General features: G+C 42.1%; 1 protein-coding gene across 2 annotated transcripts in view; it reads left to right on the top strand.

Moving 5' to 3' along the window:
* RNF38 (ring finger protein 38) overlaps window positions 1-21,190 on the top strand; it is a 207,145-nt gene that overhangs the window by 98,573 nt on the left and 87,382 nt on the right. Inside the window, exon 2 of one of the 2 annotated variants that reach the window (XM_054031977.1) lies at window positions 2,376-2,446. In XM_054031977.1, coding sequence (XP_053887952.1) covers window positions 2,376-2,446 — 71 coding nt within the window. Of the gene's footprint in view, window positions 1-2,375; window positions 2,447-17,362; window positions 17,414-21,190 lie in introns of those variants that run through there. The other variant, XM_054031978.1, reaches the window with a different exon arrangement.

Below are 21,190 nucleotides of genomic sequence, written 5' to 3'. Positions count from 1 at the left end.
ATACCACTCTGCTTTTTCCATACTCTTTGCTAGATCATAAGAAAAGGAGAATATGTAAAAACAGTAAAAAAAGGAAACCTAAAAAACCCCAAGTCATTAAAATTCCTGTGGCATAATAGCAGTAGCAATTGCTGTGGAAATACAGACCATTATATATTCTGGGTGCACAGCAGCATAAGCTACAAGAACATATTCTGCTTTGTTTTAGAGTGTGGGTGAAGGAGTGGGAGAGGGGACTAACTCTTCTTCTGTCTGCTTTTTCCTCTTCATGGAAATTTCTTGGTTTTCTTAATGTAATGTGAAAACTCTCTTGAATGCAATTAACTACTGTATATGCTTAAGCAAAAGTAAGTAAAATAGTTACGGTAATGAAGAGTGATACACACAAAAATAAGATGGTTATTCTGAAAAAGTGATAACAGGAGAGGTGTTTAGAGAGGTCTTGCAGTAGCAGTCACTTCTGCCTACCTTCCTATATTTGTTAAGCAGGATTACAAGCTTTCAGAGGGGTTGTCTTATGGCTGGAGCAGAGGGTAGACTTCAAACCTCTATTAAACACTATGGTTGTGAAATGGCTTATAGCTTGGAGTAGTCTTTCAAAGTGGGAATCTGTGCACTATCCTTCAAAACTACAGCAGGAAAAGAGGGAGAAGAGCGGCTGAAAGAAGTTCTGGGCAGAGGTTCTGCCCAGGAAACAGAGACCACGTAGCTTACAGATGAAATTTTTCTGTAATTTAATAACATTTCTTGCTCTGTGTTGGGGAAAAGCAATTTTGGTCCAGTGTTATATGACATGCAGGCTCAGTACATGTATTCATTTGCATGTTAGTTGATAACTGTTTCAGGCGTCTAATAATTCTGGTTACCAGGTTGGGTTTTTGCCTACTTTGTTTCTAACCTGACTCCGCAGTTCTTCAGACTGCAACTGCTAAAAAGTAAAAACCAATCATCTGTGCCATCCCAGTGTAGCTGAGAGTCCCAGTTTTCCAGTGGTATAAAGCATGTATCTCTTAACACCAGCAGTTCCTGAAAACTGCTGCTAAAATCATGTTGGAATTGAAGATGACAGGAGGAAAAGTCAAGGCAGTAATCTGAATGGGCTTATGTGTCATGACCTATATGAGAAATAAAACACTTATCTGGATCAGAACAAATTATTTTGGGACTAGTAAACTTCACCAAACTTTTAGCCTAGGTCAGTGATCAAAAAGATAATATTTTGGCACCGTAATATGGTATGTTCTGATGGAATAAAATCCTTTTACCATAAATAAATAAATGACTGGGTAAGGCATACTAGAATGATGTCACTAGGGATGGTATAGAAGAGAGTGGAAGGGAAAGAGTTACCCTTGGTTTGCTAAGAGGGTAACTGACAACCTTCATTTGTATTTGCAAAATGAATGTGCTTGTGGGCTTGTAAATTAGAGCAATGTTTAAAATAAAATTGGGCTTGCATGTTGTCAGCCACTGTGTTGCATATTTTAATTTGGCTTTGTTAAACTCCAAAAAATAAAAAGGGAACATCAGCAGAGTCTCTTCTCTCAATTTGCTAGGCCAGATTGCTTTAGTGGGGATGTTACTGTGTCCCTTTCAGGGAGGAAACAAATGCATGACATAAATAAGACTTTACAAAACATAGCTTGTACTGTAAAAGGATTTAAGGTGGTTTTTTTTATGCACATAAAGGCGTATTAGGGTGAACCAGTAGCTGCCATCCTTCTCATAAACAAGCCTTGTGGTCTTGCACTATTAAGCCCTTGCCAGGGTTGATCTGCACCATAGCCTGCCACATACAAGAACATGGGTAGGAAAGACTTGCACAAAGCTTTTGGGGGGGAAATTCCAGCCTCAACAAGAATATTATCAACAAAATGAGGATTCTCTCTGCCTCTTGGTCCTAGCTAGTCTGTTGTTTGTCTTAACAAAAGGAAGTAGTATATCTCTTCCCCAAAGGGTTAACTACCCATTGTGTTAATAACTGGGTTACCTAGTAGTGGGGGACACTACCTTAACACTATGTGTGTAGCTGTTCTTGACTTATGTTTGGCGTGTGTATTTTGCTGCTTTATGGCATATGTTTGTTTTGGATTAATGAACAAGTACTAATTTTGTTCTGTTTTAAATGTTTAAAAAAGTCTTGGAGAAGATATCTCTGGCACATAGTGAAAAATGTCTCTGCTGCTTATCCCATCATCAGAATTAAATACAAGAGCTGTCTGACATAGATGTTTGGCAGCTAAATCTCTCTGCTGTGTGAAAAAATTTCTGGCTCCTACACTTGTCTGTATTTATTTTTAGTATTCCCAGGGATTGGGTTTCCAATTCTAATTATTTTTTTTTTCCTTTGTCCCCCCTCCCCTTTTCTCTTGTAGGTAGTACTGGTGCTTCCTTCCAATGCCAGTCAATCCATCAAGACCACATTTGTAATGATGACAGTGACAAGGTGAGATCTGTGTAAATTTCCCCTTTAGGGAAGGTGCATGTCATTCTTTTGCAGATTGCATTGCTTTTATAGACTAATGGTTGTTTTCCAGAGCCAAAAGCTAACTTTATATGAAATACATGTTACAATCTGAAATATCTCTGGTCTTTTATGAAAAATGTATATTTCACTCAAGATGATCTTTTAGTTGATTAAGGAGACACTAGCCTTGTAATCTATTTTTTTTCTGCTTCCATTCCCTCATTGTTCACAATTTTTCTGGCTTACCACACTGACACCCACAGGTAATAATGGGTGGTGATTCCCCTATTGGCTTTGTTATATACAGCAGTAATGTCTTATTACTGTCATTTTGTGGCTTGTGAAGTTTGAGCTGGGAAGAATATTCCATCTGTGCTGTAGGTTTTCTCAACCTATCTCATGTGTTTTGGAGACAGGAACTTATTTTTTCACACTGCAGCTTCAAAATATCCATTTCTACCTGGCAGTGTGGAAGTGTTTTCTTAACCTTTTGGCAAGAGATCACGTTCATGCACTGGCTTTAAGTTAATAAAGATGTTCACTGGTATTTTTGTTAGAAATGTTTTTTTGGGGGGGAGGGTTTGGATTAGTGTTATAAATGATACATGCTTAGAATACAAAAAGAAAAACTTCAGATTGGATCATTCTCAAGTCAGATTGTTTGGGGGTGTTTTTCCTTAAAAATGTTAATATCCCTTTTAAAGTAAATTAGCTATGGGCCACTACATAGTGGTACTTTGTCATACTTGTAAATACTGTATATAAGCTCCTGATTGGATAGGAGTGGGATGGGAGACTATACTAAATTCAGAGTTTAATTAAATACAGAATTTGGTAGGAACGTCTCAAATCTAGACTGGGGCCTGTTTGCTCAACTGCATAGTTTAAAGGATATCCGCTAATGTGGTGCTATTATGTACAAGTGTAGACTCATAGTCTTGCTAGCTAGGGCACTTGCATACAAAGCCCTGTCTGTCTTGCTAGTTACATGGCCCTCAGTATAATCTGAGGGCCTGAGTATATGGGCCAATCTTTAGGGGTGTGATACAGGTGAGCCTCTTCAGAATTATGCAAATATGAGACAAAAATGCTCGGCAGAATATGCTAGGATTATCTAAAGATTCCATTTGGTTCTTTAGTCAGCCTGGTTATTTTCCCTGACTTCATTTTCAAAGTTTGTGAGCTTCCTTTAAAACAGTGGCGCTCAAACTTTTTTACGGGTGACCCCTTTCACATATCAGAGGGGTAGCCGTGTTAGTCTGAATCTGTAAAAAGCAACAGAGGGTCCTGTGGCACCTTTTAAGACTAACAGAAGTATTGGGAGCATAAGCTTTCGTGGGTAAGAACCTCACTTCTTCAGATGAAGATGACAGGACCCTCTGTCCCTTTCACATAGCAAGTCTCTGAGTGTGAACCCCCCCTCCCTTATATTTAAAAGTGTTTTTAATTTATATTTAACACCATTATAAATGCTGGAGGCAAAGCGGGGTTTGGGGTGGAGGTTGATAGCTCATGACCCCCTGAGGGGTCCTGACCCCAGTTTGAGAACCCCTGCTTTAAAACTAAAGAGACATTTTAGTCTGACAGCTTTAAATTCTGTTGATATCTTGTCTCCTCCGCTTTGTTATAGATGGTTCTATCCTTCATGCTGCTGCTGGTCTATCTGTTCTCAATGGGAGTAGGAGAAGGAAGCATAGAGAATGTCCCAGCTTAGCCTTCTACAGCTGGTACATTTATTTGTTCTGTGTGGAATCTTTAATGTCCTCTTTGGACCACGTTCACCAGTTGCACAGCCGGAGAGGAACTGACCAGGCTGGAGGGCATTTATAATGATGGAATGACAAAAGAGTGGTACATAGAGGATTCATGTGAGGAGCGGGGAAGGGGAGGCTACTGGAGTTGGAGATGTCTTTCAGTGTCCGATATGCAGCCAGTACTCACCAATGGGCCTACTGGTGCTGTTTCTGTGGGCAGACAATGTAACAGTGGTTGTTTTAAATCTAATGGATCCTGTCATCTCCTTTAGTCTCATAGCTCACTCCTACTTCAGGTGCTCTTGGCACCAAGAGGGTCCATGGATGGGGAACAGACAGTGGTAATAAAGTTCCTTTTCTGTGCACCAATGTCTAGCGGTTAAGTTACAGAACACTTCCTTTACATTGCCTCCTCCCTTCTGCTGTTGAAAGTGAGCCCCCAGGAGTGACCACCTCGTGGGAGATTACTTAATCTGTAACAAGGAAATGGAGACCAAACTGAAAGATGAAAACATCCAGAGGTAGTTAAAAATGTTAGTAGTTTTAAGAGCAGTTAGGTGTTTTGCTTCGAAGGTGATTCGCTGCTGTTTAAATTGCAGCCGGGGAAGGTAGCTTGTTAGACTCTGAAAGGTTCATAACCATTTCCAAGTCACAGGATGTGAGGCACCTCCACAGCATTCAGGGAAAACACAAAAATATCCTATACAAGATTAGACCTCATGTTGAGTGGAGTAGATCTCTTCCAAAGAGCATGATGAAGAGTGCCATTTTGGAAGTGCCGTGGAGAAACGTTTTCCTCCAAATGACAGTCTTATGCAGTGGTGTCTTTGATTGTTCCTCCCATTTCTAAGCACTCATATGGAACAGTCTGCCTTGCACTTTCTTAGAAACTGGTAATCATGTAGGAAAATGGCTGCTTGTTCAGGACAATTGTGAACACGCCTGAGAATGCACATCTGTGCTCTTTTCTGATGTGCCAATGTGTACTGCATCCTCCTTTTTATTTTTACAGGGGGGATGAAGAGAGAGCACTGGTTCTCAGTTAATGGCATTGAGAAGTATGTGTTAAATTTACATCTTTCCTTTGTGTTATAACCCTTCATAGAATTTTTTTATGGACATAAACCCTATTTGTGGTGCCTTTTTTTTTTTTTTTAAGTTGGTTATGTTGTTACTTTATCCTTTTTTCATACATCCTCTAGCACAAATGCATGTAAGTGACAACTCAGGGATTTTTGGTTTGGGGGAGGGGGGATTTTTTTAATCTGTTAGATTCTGATCCAGATCTGATGTGAATCAGTTTGAAAACGAGAGGCCTGATTGCACCATCATTACGTGGGGGTAACTCCAGTTAATAGTGATAGGAATAGCTCTTGAATTAGGAATACAGGATCTAGCCTTAATTTACAAGCAGAAATACTACTCATAGTAGACTGGATACAGAAAGGTGTTTTTTTTTTTGTTTTTTTTTTTTTAAATAATATATAAAAAGGAATCCCCCAGGATAGCCGGCCACATCTTCAACTTCTGCTAACTAATGCACAGAAGTCTCAGTAAAATCCTACACTGCCCACACTGACATCACCAGTCAGGGCACTATATGAGAAACTTACGGTATAGCAACTGACTGCCAGTTTTGTATGTGTATTTTGCAGTAGCTTCTCCACAAATCCTGGTATACATTTCCTGGAAAGCAGGTGACATAGGAAATGTTCTGTGCAACACAGAATGAATGAATGTTACAAATTTAACGAAAATTATTCCCAGGCTTCCAACCCAATTATTTGATTTTTGTTGACTTGGCTACACAGGAATCTTGAATACATGTTCAATCAGATCAGCAGGAAACCAAAGACTAGAATTTTTCAAGTGTGGCCTCACTGCATTAAAAAATGAATAATTGGCTAGAGCATTATTGGTAATATTAAGAATCTGTTTAACTTTATAGGTTCAAAAAGAAGCATGCCACTTCTCTTAAAATCTTTACTTGAATCTGTGATATACTATAATTTCCTTTTTATATGCAGTTTTAAAATGACTTATGGAGACAAGTCTTAAAATAATTGCTGTTTTGGAGGTGGAGGGGTGAAGTGTAATGTATAAATCAAAGGCCCATTTTTTCATGTTAGTAATGTCTTTGATTCTTAGAATGACTAGTCATTCATATTTAAACCGTTAATGTGCTATTCATATAAGAATGATTGGTGTGATTTTGGACTAAGACTGGAAGTGTCGTTACTAAAGAAACAGAATTCTGTAGTCTAAGCTGTTCTTCAATCAGTGCATGTGGGGGAAAATATTGCAAAAAAGAACCTTTATTATAAGAAATGTTGCTGTTTTTGTTTTAAAACCAAACAGTGATGTCCCCTTGGACGCGTAACACAAGAAGAATGTTCTTTACGGTGCATTTCAACCATATTCAACTTGTTTATGGCTATGAAAGCTATTTGTTTTTTTTCTTCTTGCCCTTTATTCAAAAGGATGCACCCCAAGGTAAGATGAAGTGTGTGGTCTCCCTACTTGCAGACAGCTTATATTAGTGAAAGAACAGGACCAACCTGACTTGAGGTTACTTATTTTTTTCGTTGTCTTTGCAAGGGTTTTTGTTTTACACGGTGAAGCATATCATAAAATGCAGCTTGTCATGATCATCCTGGGTTTACTTAAACAATGTAGCATCCAGTCTTCAGAAATCCACTGGGGCCTGGCATGTTGAGGGAGGTTTAATTTGTGTAATGACGTGGGAATATTTAGATATTGGACAATGATTGTTTGTTTATTACATATGTGTTTAATTCCTTACTGTTCTTGTTTGTAAACAAACCGTCCTCAAACCTACAACTTGTAATGTACAAACTCTACTTCTGGGAAATCTCTTGAGACCTGACCCTTCTATCAATCCCCCACTTCACACCCAACTAAAAACAAATAGACTAACCAGGAATAGTGGGAGGGAAAAGTAAAACTGTGAGAGAAATCTGATGCAGGGGTTCTTGCAACAAATTTTTTGATGGCCTCTGGGTGCTGCCACCAACTCTTGCTGGTGCCTGCTCTGACAATTTTTCCTAAAATACTTAATTAACTTTAGAAAAAACAAATAAATATGCACAGATGCATGCCCAAATCATTGTAATTTATTTATATAGGATTTTTTTTGCAGACTCAATAATAAAAACAATGTACAGTTGTCTCTATTTTTTACTGGACCTAAACAGAATAGAAACGCATTTTGCACATTCTTGTCTTTTTTCCTTATTGTGGGTTTTTTTTTTTTTTTTTTTGCTTTTTTGGTTGCCTTCTTATTTTATTAAAGACTTGCTAGCTACTAAGTCTGCTGTGAAAAGTGATATTAACAAACACACATGTCCCTTTTCACAGCAGACTTACTCAACCCTGGCAATTATGGGGACAAATTGAGCCCTGGATGGGGAGGTGGGTACGGAGGCAGCGGGAGCCAGGGGCAATGGGGCAGTAGAGAATGAAGCGGGGCCAGAGGTGATGGGAGGGGTGGTGAGCTTGGGGAATGGAGCCCAAAGCCCCATGGCTGGACCCTGCCACCCCAGGCTGAAGCCTGACCCCCACCACCCCTGGGAAGGTGGGGAACTCATTGGCTGCCTGCTCCTCTAGCTTTTGTGTCTCCAGAGAGGGGCCACTGCTTCTTCTCTCCCCCCTCTCCCCAATAACCACCCAGAAGTCTCTGGCTGCAAGAAAAGCCCCTGGTGGCTGCATGCGGCCACGGTGGCCGCATTTGAGACATGCTGATCTTGTGGGCCTGTCTGCATTACGGTCTGCTGAACCAGGCCCTAAATAAGGGACAGATCACATGCATACATATGACAATCCCACTGGAGAAATCTGGAAAGCAGCCTTCAGTGTTTTCCCTATATTATTTGTTGGTGGGAGGAAAAGAGGTGTTTGGATAAGTTTGCTTTCTGACAGAGACACACCCTCTTTCCGCCCCTGCCGCCCCCTGGAGAATCCATAAAAGGCGCAGGGCATGCGCACTCCTGGAGAATCCAGAAAAGGTGTAGGGCAGTCTGTGTACTAGGCCCAGCAGCTGCCTTCATACCTGTTTTGGGACTTCTCTTCTCCCTGAGGCATTAGTAGAGATGTGTTGCTTATGAGGTTTTCTCTCTGTCTAGTGCTGCTCTAGGACCTTCTCCCATCCCTCAACCCTTCCTTTAGGGGGCATCCACAGCACAGAGAAAAACTGCACAAAAATTACTGCAACCTTGCACTGTATTGCCATTTTTGTGGCATGACCCCTCTCATGTCAGTTTGGCAGCGCAGGACCAAGAGACATGGCACCAAAACTTTCAGGCTGTGTGTGTCCATGCTCCCCAGAATCTTCCTGCCTCTTGGTGAAGAGGACAGCAAGTCTTCCTTGTGGAAGAGTCTAAGGTCATCTCCATTCTCCTCAGTGGCATGTTAACTCTGAAGTCCAGGGAGGGCAATTTAAATGTTAGCATTTACTATTTCGTGCTATTTGCAGTGTAGTTGTAGCTGTGTTTGGTCGCAGGATCTGAGAGAGACAAGGCAGGTGATATTATTTCTTTTATTGGCTCAGCTTCTATTAGTGGAAGAGACAGGCTTTCAAGCTTACACAGAGGTGTGTGTGTGTGTGTGTGTGTCCTATTCATTTTGTTAGAAAAGCCCAACCACTTTGGGATTGTCAGTAGTGTAGCTCTGCTCCCTCCTCAAAGCTGACCCCTAATTGAGAGTATTTAAATGCTAACATTAGGTAAGAGCTGTTCATACTTTTCTTTTCTAAGAAACAAAGATCTGAATAACAATGCTACTGAAAAACATTACTACAATATTGAAGTCCCAGAAAAATGTGTAGCTGGACAGTATACAATTTAAGATGTCATAAGTAGTAATTCATCTGTTTTGAGCATATGCAGTAGTTTCAGTTCTTTTTTCCAGTTAAATATTTGTTAATATATTACTGTTTTGTTGTAAAATGCATACCATGAAGAATGTAGAAAGTGCTACACAGTTGGGTTAGCAGTGGAACCTTAACTTTTGCCTTTCCTTACTATATGTGGCTTTGACTGTCCAATTTTAATGTATTAGTGTAGTTTTTTGCATGTTAATATTTCCTAGTGCTTTATCTTGTATAGTTTTTAAGTGTCCTCAGGAGTGGGGCTTCTGACACTTTTTTGGAAACCTTTCCTATAGTTGTATACATCTTATTATTGGAATTGATTATCCTTGTGTCCAGTTAGTCACACTAAATTTTCCCTTCCTTGAGAACAGCATGAAATCCTGTTTTATACCCTTTCATACCACCTGATGAATTTCTCTCCCTCCTTGGTGCCTACATCCTTCAAATATCTAAGATCTTATGTCTCCCAAGTGATACCTAATCTTTCAATCCCTCTTCGAGTAAGTTCTCCAGACCTTAAATAACTGTTATTGCTCTTCCCTGCACTTGCTTCAGTTTGTCTATCTTTTGGTACTGAGATGCTCTTAACAAGTAGTTTTCTGGGGGCCATATCTTCCTCGTTGTGCATTTTTAAAAAAGTGTGGAAATGGAGATTTCACCAGAAAGTTCTAATGTGTCTAATCAAGAATATCCTCCATATTCTACCTGGGTGGAGCAAGGCCAGGGCTTAAGCCAATAGAGCTGTGCATAACTCAGGCTTGGAAAAGCAGTTCAGGAATCCATTTCAGAATCCTAATTTATTAATGAACCTACTTATTTATCTGTAAAATAGGAATAATGACACTTACCCACTTCCTGTGAGGTGCACTGTGATCTACTGATGAGCAATATATAAATTCTAAGTATCTTTTTTCTGTCTAGTATTACCCTTCCCCCGAATTATCATTGTAAAAGCTCTTCCTGTTCTACTTAACTCATCCTCTAATTTTTTTGCTCCTCTTATCTTTTTCCTGCAAGTCTTAATTGACACTCTATTCTTGTTGGGTTTCCTCTTCCCTTTTCCATTTCCTACGCAGGTCTGGCAGATAGTACTCTGCTGGTCATTTATTGATTTGACCCTCTTGCATGCTGTAGTGAACTATTTACTACTGTTGTCATTTTAATTTTGGATATCCTCCACGGTTTTTTTTTGTTTTTACTGGTTGGATTTTGGAAATGTTACTAGAATGGAGTTTACACACAGATGTAAAAGCTCAGGAGTTTTAATGTTCACCTGTTACCTGTGACCTGGGTTGGTGGTTGTATCAGTTGCTGGATGCTAGCTTTGAACCCTCAACAGATGGGAACATAATGGTCTTCAGTAGGTGCTTGCTGTCTGGCAGTGTATGCCTGAGAATCCTTCTGTTACCAGGTGATGATCCGCTAGAAAATGTTGCATGTTTCATTGACTCTGTTACAAGTGCTCCTCACCCTGTCCGAATATAAGGGAGATGGGAGTCACTCAAGAGAAAGATTTCAGAGTAACAGCCATGTTAGTCTGTATCCGCAAAAAGAAGAATAGGAGTACTTGTGGCACCTTAGAGACTAACAAATTTATTAGAGCATAAGCTTTCGTGGACTACAGCCCACTTCTTCGGATGCAAATATATATGCATCCGAAGAAGTGGGCTGTAGTCCACGAAAGCTTATGCTCTAATAAATTTGTTAGTCTCTAAGGTGCCACAAGTACTCCTGTTCTTCTTTTTTCAAGAGAAAGAGAAGACCATGGTTGTGAGCTGAGAGTAGCCAAGAATAGAGAAAAGGCTTGGGTTGTATTTTGAGTTGTTTCATTTTGAATTCCTTTTTTAATAAAACCAACCCCTAGGATGTTGTTATGCACTATGGGGAAGAGTTAAGGTTAGGTGAAACTTTAACAGAATTTCCTGACTTCTGGGTGATTGAAATAGCAGTGTGTGTGTGTGTATGTATGTGTGTGTATATGTGTATATAAAAATGTATGTATGTCCAAAAGTCAGGAAATTCTGTTAGTTTCACCCAACCTTAACTCTCTCTATATTTATTTCTCATAAAAGACATGGAGGGAGTTAGTTGTTGTTCCAGACTCTCTGGAAGATAGAGATATGCAGTGTTGCGTAGATATAGCTGTTTGAGGGTTATTTTTAGTTTACTAATTAGTTTCTGAAGCTCACTTCACTTTACCTATAATATAAAGAGTTTTTTACTGAAAGAAAGTGGGAAAATAACTGACAATGCTGTTTGAGCCCAAGTTCTATGGCCCAGTCCTGTGGATTTTGAGCACCCCAAATCGGTGGATGCATGTAGTACGCAGGACTTTTTTTGTTTCTTTGTTTTTTGTTTTTAAGAAAATGGATTTGATAAAGAACAGACCAAGAATGATATAGAAAAACAGTTAAAATAGTTTAAAATCCTACTAACTACCAGGATATTTTCCCCTCCACCACATCTATACTGATTTTTCTTGGAACTGCTTGAGTAAGAATGTGGCAATCGAAGAGTAACATTTACCGATGTGAAAAGAAACCTTGAGGGAAGAAAAAACATTTGTCTTGAAAGAAATGATGGAAGACTTGGAAGATGAGATTGTGTCTATAACAGTAGCTTCTGGCACCTTATGTCTTCACTTGACTTATTAAGTGTTCTGACATTTCAGTACAGTGTAGTGCTGAACTATTTCTGTCCCATAAAATGACTTGGGTCTGTAAATGAAAAGGCTGTTTTGTACATCTTTCTAAATTAAATGACTTACCTGTGTCAAAGAGGCAGGTTTCATTGGCTTGTGCTTTGAAAGGTGAAGACATTTTTAAAAATATTGTTTAGTAATGTTCCCCGGGAGTGGGAGGATTAGGAAATATTGTATATAGCTAGTGAAAATTACAGGGTTGTTTTGTTTTTTTTTTTTACATTAGACTGAAGCACATTCAACGTTTGGTATGTATTCTGCAAGAGGCAGGATGTGCATGTCTTGGTTTACTGATCAATATAAACATCTTTGTATTGTTGTACAATGCTTTCCTGAATGGGAACGTAGGGAAAGCGATCTGTTAAGTCAATGTTTCCCAAAACTTTTGAAAGCTAAGCCACCTTTCAAGAAAACTAAACCATTCTCATCCTCACCTCTTAATTTATACATCATCTGCATCCTCTCAGCTAGTCCTTCAGGCTCCACAGTTTAGGGAACACTGACTTAAATGCTCCCATGCATCTGAAGAAGTGCATTTTTTACCCATGAAAATTTATGCCCAAATAAATCTGTTAGTCTTTAAGGTGTCACCGGACTCCTCGTTGTTTTTGTGGATACAGACTAACACGGCTACCCTCTGATACTTAAATGCTCCCAGTTCTCATAGCTCATTGCTGTGTTCTTCATGTTGTGAATCAAAATGATGTGATGCCAATGGATTGTAGGGGATGTCCCAACAAACCATCATGTGGAATACTGCATTGTGAGAAAGGGGAACAAGAAAAGAATGTGCTGCTGTGGAAACTTGGAAGTCTAGACTGACTTAGTTTCATTTCACTATCCATACAATCAGAGCACAGATGTGCTTTGATACGATCAGGTGCCTATTGATTCAGCTCAAAACCCCACTAGTCGAGTCAGTAGAAGTTACCTCTTTATAAGACAATGTCAGTTATCTTATGTAGCTCCCCTTCTTTCTTCAGGCAGCATTTTGAGATCTAATTATATTGGGGCTTTAATTTTGTTGTTTTAGGAACGGTCTCTGGTACTTTATTCTCCCCTTCCCCGAAAGTCCCACAAATATGTGGGGAGGAGAAACAAGAATTTGAATGTTTACACATTAGCTCCCTCTTTTCCCTCACTTGTCCCCTTTGTCAGGGACGGTCGGGGAGGAGGTCAATATGCAAGATTGCTGTGGTTTGTAAATGTCAGAGTATTCTAGAAGTTCAAAAAAATGGAAACCCCCAATAAACCCTGTAGGTTGGGAGAGTTGGGGAGGACCATTAAATTGTCACAACCCTGCTTGGAGGGGAATAAGCAGTTTCTCTGCAATGTCAGGTCAGCTCCTTGCCTTCCTGGTGTCCATTGCATAGTACAGCCCCCTTCCTCCTTGTCTAGCATAGGTACCACTGGTTCCCATTGAGACTGGCAGCAGCACTACATGGTGGCAAATGCTCATTAGCAGCTGCCAGGGGAGTCAGGTCTTGCCGAGAGCTCCCTGCAAGGTTCTCCATCTCCAGTCACCAGAAAGGAGTTGAGGGAGAAGGCTGCCTGGCCAGGTGCCAGGCTGCTATAGAGTGTTGGGAATGCAGGAGGAGTGAAGCATGAAGTCCAGCAGCATTCAGCTGGGGAGAATGATTGCAAAGACAGGCTTAAAAAAGCCCAATCACTGTGGCAGCAGGCTGGTTTTAAAGCCCTGGTGTTGATCGTCAGTGGCTGCTATCAGCACTCGTTACTTTGCACTACACCAATACTCGAGAGGAGTCCCTAACCAGAGGTCACCATCCGGCATCTTGGCAGTGACTTGGGAAAATGCCACAGAGCAAGCAGTGATGCTCTCTTGTTGCACAGTGGTCAGCCTTTATCTAGTTGACCTGAAGAATAGACTTTAGGAGGGCTTCAAAGAAGCAATGATCTCAAACATTTTGTTGGTTTCTTTCCAAAATGACACTTCCTTCCTTAGGTCAAGTGGGGAGACGTGTCTGTCAGCCATTTTTTCACAGCTACCTCTTCTTCAGTGTAAGAGTAGAGGGAAATAATAGCTCTGCCTAATAGAACAGTGGAATGGGGGAATCTGTAAATCAGACAGGAGCAAGAAAATAGCTTTTTGCTGTGAGATTATTTTTAACTACCCCCAGAAAATGGTCACAGAACAGGAATCCATCCAATGCATTCGCTCTCTCTCCCACAAGTACTTTCTGTGTTTAATTTTTACAAATTATATGGGTACCAGTTAGAGAAATCTGGAGTCAGACCTTCACTGAGAGTACTTGAAAAGAACCCTTTCCACTGCACCACAGATATTGAGTATTATAATGGCTACGGCTATCAATGTCTTAACCAAAGATTGTAATGCTATAATCCTTTGAATGTAGACAGTAGATTGTCATTACTTCAGAGATTTTTTCCCCATAATGCAGTGGAAGTGAATGAACAAGTATTTTGAATATACGTATGGACTTCTGCTCTATCTGAAGTTTCTTTTCCACCAAATCATCCCTAGTTCCTAGATTCTCCATCACTGACAATTATTAAATCAAGATTGGATGTCTTTCTAAAAGATCTGCTCTAGAAATTATTTTGGGGAAATTCTCTGGCCTGTGCTATACAGGCGTCAAACCTGATGGTCACAATGGTCCCTTTTGGCTTTAGAATCTGTGAATAGCTAGACTGGTCCGTTGCTCGAGTCTATGGAAGTAACTGTTACTGTACAGATACAAATGAGTTCAGGATTCTTTACTGTGGTGGGTTTGCTGCAGGATGCCAACTCCGTAATAGAAATCCTTCTGTTTACTTCAGTGGATGTTAGATCAGGACCTCAATTTTCCAAACGGAGCGGGTCTACTTTTCTGAGGTATAAAACCAACAAGGAGTCCGGTGGCATCTTAAAGACTAAGATTTATTTGGGTATAAGCTTTCGTGAGTAAAAAAACACTTATTCAAATGCAACAGATATGTCTGAGGTATGTCAGTCTCATGCAGAGCAAGAGATCTGGGTAACTAATGGTCTTGTATTATTAATCATTGCTGGAATTAGGTTGCTAGAACAAGGGAGGTCACGCTCATTGGTCCTGATTCAACACAAAAAATATCCATTTTCCACAGCATCCAAGCTAGTTTTTTCATTTTTGGAGGAATAGGGAGGAACTGACCTTCTGTAGCATAGCATGGATGTTGGACATTTAGCAGGAAATATCTTATTCAGCATAAAACAGAAGATAAAAAAAGATATGCTACCGAGGAAAAAGCTTTAATTTGCTGAATCTTTTGGCTCCCAAATACTGGTGGAGGATGTGGGATCCACTTATACAAAATGTTTGGAAAAAACTAATCTGGATTGATTTAAATGTCAAGTATGCGTGAAGGGTATCATGATTTTCTTCCTCTTACATTTGCACACTTTCTACCTTATGGAAAGCCAGAGTAATCTAGTCTGATATTTCTTGAGCTCAGACAGCTTTTTTGGATATATTATTTCCTCTCTGTGATTGACTATAGGTTTTGGTCAAAGCACCAAAATGTTAAGTGGTTGTCCCACTCTCAAAAAAGACACACCAACCTTCCTCCCCATTGTTTACTTTATTCACACTGAATGGGGGGAGAAGATGTTAAGTATTTTGTTGTTGTATTGCTTATTTCTGGCTAACCCTGGGTTTTGCTAGGAGGACCGGTTGGTTACCCATGAGTACATTCTGTGCCTCTAATCTGTCCCTATTGTTGTCATCTTCTGTGAATCATGACTGCCTATTTCAGTTATCTTCTGCACCTGCATATGCTCTTGAACCAGTACAGTGCACTGAAGCAGACTGTAAAAGAGAAAATGCTCTCTGTTTACTGTTCTTGATGGGTAGGAATGGCATCTGGTACTTTCCTTTATCATCATGCAGCTTTAAGCCTTTTTTTGAAAAAGGTACCAGAAATCAGCTCAAACCCAAGGTCTCATTCTTTTGTCTCTTGAAAGACAGTTGCTACCTTTGTGCCTTGCATGAGCGATTCCTAGTAAACTCTGGATATTAATTTTTTGAATCAAGTTGATGAATATATGAAGTTGACATTCCTTTCTGTAAAAGTGCATTTACGCAAGTGTGACTTTTTTTTTTCAGTGCAGATTAAAATACTTTTTTATTGTTTTTGAGGAAGCCTGGATCAACTTGAGGAGTTTTTAGTACTATTCCTTCCAAAGTTTTAAAGGAAAAAAGCTTTTTCTGCTATTGTATTGTTATCTCTAAAACCTTCTTCTATACACCCTTTTGTAGTGGTTGTCTACCTGCATCGAATGCCGTAATTTGATAAAACCATAGTCCCTTTGGTAACTTTTTAAATGTTAACTTTTTTTAAAAAAGTGTAAGTTCCATGTGTGTTTCTCAATGACTTCTATGTTGAATGTGTTTTCATTTAAAGGACATTGACTCTCAAATCCCTGACTCCAAATGCCTATTAGCAAACAGCGTAATTTCAGGGTCATGTGTTGTCAGTGCTTTACTTTTGAGGCAAGTCCTTACAGTCTCAGTTATGTGGAAGTGGTTGCTGTTGCTGACACAGCATGGGTGAGCAGCTCCCAGGGGCTCAGGCAGTGATACTCAGAGTGAGGGGCAGACCCACCACTATGGGTAGGGCTGCATGAACGGCCCTCACCTAAGGGGCCTGTGCAGGTGTTTCAGGTAGGGGTACAGCTGCTGCTGGATAGGGTGATGGTTGTGTGTAGGAATGTCAGACAGGGTGGGGTATGATGTGGGACAGTCCCCTGGGGGGGGGGAGGGGAGGATATGGAGTAGGGTGACCAGCTGTCCCGATTTTTTGGTCTTTTTCTTATATAGGCTCCTATTACTCCCCCCCTCCCCCCCTTCCCACCTCTGTCCTGATTTTTAATATTTGCTGTCTGGTCACCTTAATGTGGAGAGATGTGGGAATGTGACCCCTAGGGTAGGCCTGGTCCCCTGTAGGGGGGGGTGGGAGGAGCCCAGGAGTGGGGGCTGGGTCAGGACCCCTGGCTATGGGGGAGGGACAATGCAGTGTGGATCCCTCTCTTCTTCCCCCCCCCCCCCCCCCGGCTGTAATGGCCCCCGTGGGAGGGCGGGGCACGCAAACAAAGGGGTGGGGAAAGGGCGTGTCACGGAGGCTCCGCCCCCTTCTCCTAAAGCGGCCGGGCAGCCGCCTGAGGGCCGTCAGCGCGGCCGCGCTCCGCCCTCGTGTGAGCGCGTGCACTGTCTGCCCGTCAGCGTGCGGCTGTGGAACGCGCTGGCGCCCTCGGCGCGCGCCCGTCGCTGCGGCCCACCCCCCCCCCCCCCCCCGCGCACGCCTCGAGCGACAACAAAGGGCGCTCCGCGGCGCTTGGAGGAAGGGGGCGGGGCCCGGACGGCCCCTCCCCGCGCCCTGATTGGCGGGCGGGGCAGCCAGGTGGGTGACGCGCCGCCGTTGCTGGCGGGGCGGGAGCGCCCTCTGCGATGGCAGGAAGGAGACGGGCCGACACTCCCGGAAGCGATCGCGCGGCGGGGGCGGGCCCGGCCCAGGCGGCGGTGGGGGACCCGGACGCTACGTGAGGCGGCGGCGGCGGCGCGTTGGCGGTAGCCGTGGGGCGGGCGGCGGCGGCGGAGCGGCCGCAGGTACCGGGCTCCTGGCTGGCGGGGGGAGGGGGCGGCTCTACTGCGAGCCCCTCCGGGGGGTGCTGCTGGCCGGGCCCGGGCCGCGTTCCCGAAGCGCGGGGTGGCTGGGAGGGAGTAGGCGGCGGAGGGCCCGGGCCGGGTACCTCAGCCGGCGGGCTGGAGGCGTCGCTCGGAGAGTCTCGGGCCCGGCCCGGCCCGGCCCGGCCCGGCCCGGGCGGTGCTGCTGGGTGTGCCGGGCCCTGGCTTGTCAATGGTATTACAGAGCAGGGGAGCCTAACGCCCCGGCCCTGTGCTCGGCGTGGGGTCCCCCGCCGTGGGAAGGGGGAGAGGGACGGAGCCGGTCCGGGAAACAGCCGCCCCCCCCCCGTGAGCTGGGAGCTGTCAGCGCTGGGGTGGGGTTGGAGAGCCCTTGTTTTGACTGAACACTCCCCGCCTCTCACACTGCACCCGCTTTTGGTGCCCTCCCCCCTCGTCTCTAAAATCCTCCCTGAGCCTCCCAGGCTTCCTCACAACTCCACTGGGATTTCACAAAGCAATGCGTGTTTAATGGGGGGGGGGAGGGAGAGAGAAACAATGGGAAGGAAAAAGTATCCCGTGGGATATAGAAGAGAGGTTGGCGTGGCAGGGACATAAGTTGTTTGACAGTTTCTGCAAGGAATATGGATCAGTTATACAATTTTCCTTGATTGCAGACTGCTCGGTTTTCCTGGAAATGCTCTGTACTTGTAAAATAATAATAATAATAAAATAAATCTCTAACTTAGGGGGTCTTCAAAAAAACTACAGGAGTACTTGTGGCACCTTCGAGACTAACAAATTTATTAGAGCATAAGCTTTCGTGGACTACAGCCCACTTCTTGGGATGCATAGGAGATGGTCCAGGTGATCCCTAAGTGTCATAGAGCTGTAATAGGGTAGACACACAAGTGCAATTTACGTAATGTCTCATTCTAAAATGACTCAAAGTGGGTTTTTAGAGGAGAAAGATATAGTCATCTGAGAAATGTGTGGATTTTTTTAGAATGTTTTAAAATTGCTTCCATCCTTGAGAGGGAAATGTACCTATTTTAGCTAATGGGTCTTGATAAGCAAAGATTATCAAAAAAGTTTGCTACTTTCCTGCCTATGCATATGTTTGAAAGTGCAGTTCCAGTATGAAAATTGACTATACAAATGGCATTATGAGTTTACAGATTGGTCTCAGTGATGTCTAGATCAACTATGTGTAGGCATGGCAGAAATCAATTTTTTAAAATAATTTTGACAGATATATTTGTATTTAAGCTTTTTTCAATTTTTATCAATTCAGCTTTTATCACAGTTGCATAAAATTACGGTGGGTCAGATAATTAATAACAGTAGATGTTGAAATTGAAAAAGTAAAAATTGCCAACATATGATAAAATATACAAAGAAAATGGCCTTGAAAATCAAACTCTTGAGTTCTCAAGCACCATTTTTTCTTTGTCTATATGTAAATTTCAGTTATCATTGATGGAAATATTTTTGTCCGCTGGTGTATGTACGGTGAAATGGACAATTATCAACATTTATTGATAATTCTAATCCTTCCAACCCTAAATATATGCTGTTTTACATACACAAATACTTTTGCTGTCCTCCAGCCCAGCAAACTCACTCTGAGATCCAAGTCATGCTGTGTTTTTTCTGGCTCCCGTATCTTCAGTAATAAAGATTTAGTGGGCCAGATTCTCTTCCCAGTTATACCTGTGCAACCTTATTCTCTTCATTAGTTTGCACAGGTGAAACTGAGGCCACAGAATATGACCATTCAGTTAGAACTTAATTAACATTTCTGTTCATATAGTCAATCTTTTTCTTTTTTGTTCTTATTGCTCTGCAGGGCAAACAAGTGCAAATTAGTAAAGCTTTTTCATCACTAAAGGAAGCATTGCTGCCACCATTAGGGACCACTGCTCCATAGGAGAGGAAACCGCTGCTTTTAGGGCTACCACCAGGAGGGCTAAGGTTCTCTAGTGGAAGGGGAATATCCAAGAGGATGGGAATCAGGCAACAGGTGCAAGGGACAGAGGAAGAAGGGGAACAGTCTGCTGAACATGTGCAGTTGGGAGAGAGAAACAGAATAGATGGAAAGGAATGTGAGATAAAGATCTTTTGCTAAGGAGAAAATATCTCTACTGCATTTAATAGTTAAAATGGAATACATAAATATTCCAAGTAGTATGGGGAAAATAATATGATCAGTGGTAGTTGCCACATAGATGTAGCCTGATCATGAATGGGGATCGTGATTGGGCAGGGAGGTGGCCTGTGATAGATTATCTATCACTCGATGTCCTTAAATCAAGACTTTGTCTTTTTAAAAGAGAACTCTGGCTCAAGCAGAAGTTATGGGGCAAGGTTATTTGGCATATGTTATGCAGGAGGTCAGACTAGGGAATCTAAATGGTCTGGCCTTAAAAATCTACAAGCAGAACTCTTTAATAAGACAGGGTTCACACTGAATTGACGTTTGAGAACGTTTGTTACAAAGTGTATTTTCTCCTTCTCTGATTGTAGATGGGATTCCTATGATTTTTTGAGGCTCCATTTAAAACTGTAATAAATCAAAATCACCATCACTGCAGACCCCCACTGTTTACAATATATGGGTTTTCATTAAAAAATTCAGGCTGAACAGCTTTTCCTCTGCACCTGTGTTGATGCAGTGATGGTAGGAGCTGTTGCCTCTTTAAGGCCTTGGCTACACTCGGGACTTCCCAGCACTGCCGTGGCAGCACTGTGAAGCGCGAGTGTAGTCGCGCCGCCAGCGCTGCGAGAGCTGGTTAGTAGTATTAAAACTTAGTTTTTCTATAGTGCTTTTCATCAATAGATCTCAAAGTGCATTATGAAGGAGGTTCGTTTCATTATCCTGTGTTGGTTAAGGGGCTAATGGAGCTAAGTAGGGTGACCAGGTGAGAATTCCAAAATATCGGGACCGCCGCAGGGGGTACGCCTTTTCAATTGTTACACTCACCTGTCCGAGTCTTCGGCAGAGGGCCCTTCAGTCGCTGACGGTCTTCGGCGGCTTTTTGGCGGTGGGTAATAAACCTTGCTGCCAAAGAAGGAAGTACCCGCCGCCGAAGACCGTCGACGACTGAGGGACCCTCTGCCGAAGTGGACGTGTAACAATTGAAAAGGCACTCCCCCTGCCGGTCACCGCCGCCTAAGCAACAAGGGAAAAAAACAAGGGATCTTTGTGTGTGAGTATATGTGGGATTGATGGAGGCTTTGTCATTTAATCTGTCTCCTGCAAACATTTTTCTATTTCCAGATGCAGGAGGGTGAACCATGTTTTAAAGTAATCTATGCTCTCTGTAGGATCAGTGTAGTGAATTAAGATTAGGGAAATAGTTGGGGTTTCTCATAATCGACAGTCTCACAAACAAGTGCAAACGCACAGTTCCACTTTCCAGTCGGTCAGTAGTTAACTCTGCAAAGTAAATTCTGCTTCAATAGGTTTTCCAGTTCCTAAATTTTTCTTCTGGTATTTATTTTTCATCTCTCTTGGATGCTGTTCTGAGGGTTTACAAGTTATATAATTCGCATATATAATTACAGTTTTCTTGTGTCTGCAGACAAGACCAGTATCCTACCACTAACTCTATCTGTGATGGCTTTATAGGTTTGGTTCTAAGATTCTTTAAAGCATGATATTTTGCTTGCAAGCAAAGGAGACAAATGTAACACAAAAACAAAATTATTTTCAGAGCATCTGTAATGGGTGTTGTTAAGCTACGGCCCAGACTTCCTTGG

The sequence above is a fragment of the Malaclemys terrapin genome, chromosome 6, assembly GCF_027887155.1.
Source record: "Malaclemys terrapin pileata isolate rMalTer1 chromosome 6, rMalTer1.hap1, whole genome shotgun sequence".
Taxonomy (NCBI): Eukaryota; Metazoa; Chordata; order Testudines; family Emydidae; genus Malaclemys; species Malaclemys terrapin.
Note: the sequence above shows the minus strand (reverse complement) of the source record. Positions and strands in the feature narration are given on the sequence as shown.